This window comes from Crinia signifera, chromosome 8, assembly GCF_055691185.1.
Source record: "Crinia signifera chromosome 8, ASM5569118v1, whole genome shotgun sequence".
Taxonomy (NCBI): Eukaryota; Metazoa; Chordata; class Amphibia; order Anura; family Myobatrachidae; genus Crinia; species Crinia signifera.
This window is the reverse complement of record NC_139224.1, coordinates 43,557,655-43,562,771: the sequence shown is the minus strand read 5'-3', so window position 1 is coordinate 43,562,771 and position 5,117 is coordinate 43,557,655. Positions and strand designations below refer to the sequence as shown.

Sequence of the window (5,117 nt, the reverse complement as noted above, 5' to 3'; positions counted from 1 at the left end):
ATTTATTATATAGAAGTATAAGTATTATGTGACATCAGAACATGCTTGGGGTCACACATCTGCTATTACAATGTTTAATCGTCACATCACTAGTATAACTCCAGTCACAAGCAGGTACAGGGAAGTCAGAGGCCTGAATCTCAGCGTACACACACTGCTTATTGTTACTATTAAATCCAGTTACACTGTATTTGTAAGTGCATTGTGAAGTCTCCTGAAAAATATTCATCAAGTTCAAGCCGTTCAAAAAGAAGATATAATGTAAAACAAGAATTAGTACATCTTCTACTTTGTGTGAGTTTAAGTTGTAATCGAATCACATGATTCCCCCACTAATAAGGAGTTAATCATTATTGTGACACTTTATATGACAGAGTGCTGCTGGTATTATGCATGACTGTGCTGTCCATTGTTCTATATCCTTATAGCATTTCCAGCATACAGTTTCCAAGTCCAGTATCTGCAGCCGCCCATAATTCCTCTCCTGTTATCCACCTGATTGTGTTACCAAACATAGCTCACCCACGTGAGAGAGGGGCAGGAGAAGGTCTCAGACCCATGATCCTGTATTTATAGGTCAGTACAATCTCTGCCGGTGTCCGCATCTAAACACACATGGCTGCATGCTGATCAAGGACCTGCCAACATTGACTCTTGGATACAATCAGACCCTAAATCTTTGCTTTACAGCTAAATGTGTTATCTGATTAACTAATGTTGTCAAGCAAGGTGCCAAGAACTCCTAACATTGGATCACAAGGTAACGTCCAAACCTTCTTACCTGGTGTCCAGCATCACCCGGCCTACAGCATGGAATGTATAGAAATGACGGAACAATGTACAGTGTCTATTTTGGGTGTGCTATGAATGTACATTAATTAGTTATCTGGTAATAGTCATGTTAATAGTCTGGTAATAGTAGTCATATACTGTATATACTTTAATGACTTATAATTTTATATTGCTTATTTACTACAAATAAGCAACATGCGCGTATATGCGCGAATATTACTTATTCTGGGTTTGCACATGTGCGAATATGCGCGAATATTACTTATTCTGGGTTTGCAGGTGTGCGAATATGCGCGAATATTACTTATTCTGGGTTTGCACGTGCGCGAATATGCGCGAATATTACTTATTCTGGGTTTGCTTGTGAGCGAATATGCGCGAATATTACTTATTCTGGGTTTGCAGGTGCGCGAATATGTGCGAATATTACTTATTCTGGGTTTGCAGGTGCGCGAATATGTGCGAATATTACTTATTCTGGGTTTGCACGTGCGCGAATATGCGCAAATATTACTTATTCTGGGTTTGCAGGTGCGCGAATATGCGCAAATATTACTTATTCTGGGTTTGCACATGCGCGAATATGCGCGAATATTACTTATTCTGGGTTTGCTTGTGAGCGAATATGCGCGAATATTACTTATTCTGGGTTTGCACGTGCGCGAATATGCGCAAATATTACTTATTCTGGGTTTGCAGGTGCGCGAATATGCGCAAATATTACTTATTCTGGGTTTGCACGTGCGCGAATATGCGCGAATATTACTTATTCTGGGTTTGCTTGTGAGCGAATATGCGCGAATATTACTTATTCTGGGTTTGCAGGTGCGCGAATATGTGCGAATATTACTTATTCTGGGTTTGCAGGTGCGCGAATATGTGCGAATATTACTTATTCTGGGTTTGCACGTGCGCGAATATGCGCAAATATTACTTATTCTGGGTTTGCAGGTGCGCGAATATGCGCAAATATTACTTATTCTGGGTTTGCACATGCGCGAATATGCGCGAATATTACTTATTCTGGGTTTGCACGTGCGCGAATATGCGCGAATATTACTTATTCTGGGTTTGCACGTGCGCGAATATGCGCAAATATTACTTATTCTGGGTTTGCAGGTGCGCGAATATGCGCGGATATTACTTATTATTCGGTGTTTGCACGTGCGCGAATATGCGTAATTATTACTTATTCGGTGTTTGCACATGCGCGAATATGCGCATATGCAAACCCCCGGGACCAAATGGCTTCGGCGAGTTTCACACCCGCCAGGCCATTCGCTCCAGGAGGGCCGGGAAGGGGGTGGACAGGGGGCGGAAGCAGGGAAATGCCAGTGTTTTATGGGCGTGCCCATAAAAACGCTGGGTGTTCCCCTGCACATGCAGGCATCCCGATGTCTGCGTGTGGTGGGCGGCTGACATCACTTAATGTCAGCGCCCGCCCCGAATTTGGCTGTTCCCGGTCAAGATAAAAGTTAGTCTAGACTGATTGTATCTGCGAACGGGAAAAAAACCTGTGCGATGGTCAGCGTGCATTGAATGATTTTTCGCCTGTGCGCCCGCATGCTGGAGGATGTATAAGCGTACACATCGCCTTGCATGCCAGTGTGGGGGGCAGGCGTTCGGCAGGGTGGCGGGCAGCATTTACCTATTCGCTAGGCTGCGAACATACACAGCCTAGTGAACAGGGCTGAATCAGGCCCATAGTGTAACCAGTTAGATTTAATCTTTAATCAGTCTAGTACGGGTTATACTGATGGCAGCTAGTGTGGTTTGTTGCTTTGTGTTCTGATCTTCACGTTAGGAAAAATATTGTATACAAAATGTATACTGTACAGCATGTTGTCATCAATACAAGATCCGCCTCCACCTGTATGACATGTGGGTGTGAGAGGGCTATGAAAAACCATCTAGTTTTGTCTAAAAAATCTACTTATTAAGAATTAATGGAATTACCTATATAAATGCAGCATTACATAAAAAAATAAGCCTATTTCATGTGTGGATTATTTAAGAATATAAAGACAGAACATAATTAAATGGACTTTAATACTACAAAAAAGTCACATTACTCACTACTTATTTGATATAAATGGTGATAACAAATTGACCTTCAGAAATAGAAATTTAGTTTCTTAAAATAGAAATAAAAAAGAACCCGTGCTGGTTACAGGCTGCACACTCACATACTCTGATGCTGATTAATCTACCATCTGGAGATGCTGGAAATGAATCAGTGGTAGAATGAAACTCGAGAACTGTCAATAATTTCAACACTTGTTGTTATTGGACAAAACCACCCTGCTATGTGACATCAGGGCAGGAGATGTGGTTAAAGGTGCCCATACACGTTGCAATTTTAACATGCGTTTTGAACTTTTAAAGTTCATAACGCATCGCATTGGTTACAATCGCACCGTGTACCTGCATGGATGCGATGCGGGTACAATATTGTATAGCACAAAAAGTGCAGCAGGCAGTAATCTGCAGGTAGTAATTTTTGTTCTGCATCGCATCAGTTTTGTAGTACATGCGATGCAATGCGATGTCCATTAGGTAACTATAAACGCAAAAAAAAAGAGGCTAAAATCGCATCACACCCGCACAGTACAGTAGATCGCATCGCATCCCCCTACAAGTGCCAAAATCGCACGGCACAAATGAAGTACAAAACACACAGCACACATATCGGCACGTGTATGGGCACCTTCAGGCTAATCTGTTTTAGAGCCATGTGAATCAGCCATCTTGATCGCACTGTGTAGGATTGCTCTTTGTGGAATAGGTTAGCCCTAGAAGAGATGATACGTAAAAGAATGATTCCAGTAACCTAACAGCAAGCGTAGGGTCCCAATAAAACAGTAAGGTCCATATGTTTCTCATCCCATCCACAAGTCTACCGGGAGAGGCAGCCATGTTTGGTGAATTACAAAGGTTACATTGTAGGAGATCAGCCATGGAAGTAAAGATCCACGTGAAGTACATCCTGCTTGCAGAGGAACCATCCCGTTTGCACTATGTGGGTTACTTCTGGCAGGGTGTGCAATCAGTGGGGGTACACACATATAACAGGAATAACACAAGGTGGGGCGTAAGTATACTGTTAAAAAACATTTTCAGGTAACCAACAAAAGAATGAAAATGGAGATAGCATTTTATTTTGATCAAATTATATATAAATGTCCTGGTCTCATGGGGGCAGTACGGCCGGGTGTAATGTTGGGACTGGGGAGCACACCTATGTCTAATTTAAATGTCCCTTCCGAGCCTGGTCCTGGTGCTCTTCCCCTCTGCTCCCTGCTCAACGTTAGCAGAACCTCCAATGCTTTAAAGCGCAGCCCTGGCTCCATTCATATATAAATCTGGCTGCAGCTACCTGGCTGTACATAATGCTGTCAGCCCAGTGATAATATGAGGGGGAATTATTTAGCAGTACAGTGGAAAGTGACAAGAGATTGCAAATGAGGGACATAACTAGCACATATAAGCCCCACAGAACCCCCATTTAGTGACAGTTATTGCCATGTTATAAGGTCAGCTGACATATGGGGAGCTTCTCTATGACAGGGGAACAGCCCCATGCTGCTTCTCTACAACATGGGAACAATGGGAATTGTAAATACATCACATCTGTTGGGCCCACAGTAGTCTGCTTGGATTGTGCAACATCTGCATTTTGCATCAGTGTACTGTATAATCCAGTTAATGCCAGTGAGTGTTCTCCCCCCACCAGTGTGAGTATACAATGGATTTATCTGAGTTCGGTGACGACCTGGACGATGATATTGCAGCTCAGTACGTTATTCATCAGAGCCTTCAAGACATCTACAAAAAGGATTCTGTTGTGGGTGACACTGAGAATAACAGGTACAATGTGGACTGGATGAACTGTAGCGCATTCACGGGGGGGGGGGGGGGGGGTTACACACGGGTCCACTTGTGCTGCTGAGCAATCTTTTTAGCACAGATCACTCAGCACCGATCGCTGGCAATACACACATAGGCCCTCATTCTGATTCATTCGGGATGGGGCAAATTCTGCTGTTTGGAGCTCTGCGCATTCTCATGGTATATTATGCGCACGTGCAGCTCCCCTTTGCAAATGGCTTCAGTGACTTGCATAGTCGTTGAGCCATTCACAAGGATCGTGATGGATGGTGGCGGGGACGGAGGTCACCAATGGGCGTTCCCATGGGTCCTGGCGCTCACAAATATAGCATGTTTGATGCTGTTCTCCGAGTCTGGGTGGTTCTGTAGAATTTGTCGGGTTAGGAATGAATGCAGCATGTTTGAAAATGTGACAGTTAGTAATGACTGCACCTGTG

General features: G+C 43.4%; 1 protein-coding gene across 1 annotated transcript in view; it reads left to right on the top strand.

Annotated features, from left to right (window-relative positions):
- Window positions 1-4,537: 4,537 nt before the first annotated feature.
- Window positions 4,538-5,117, top strand: part of ASB14 (ankyrin repeat and SOCS box containing 14) — an 18,793-nt gene continuing 18,213 nt past the window's right edge. Inside the window, exon 1 of the mRNA XM_083158019.1 lies at window positions 4,538-4,659. Coding sequence (XP_083014145.1) covers window positions 4,538-4,659 — 122 coding nt within the window. The remainder of the gene's footprint in view (window positions 4,660-5,117) is intronic.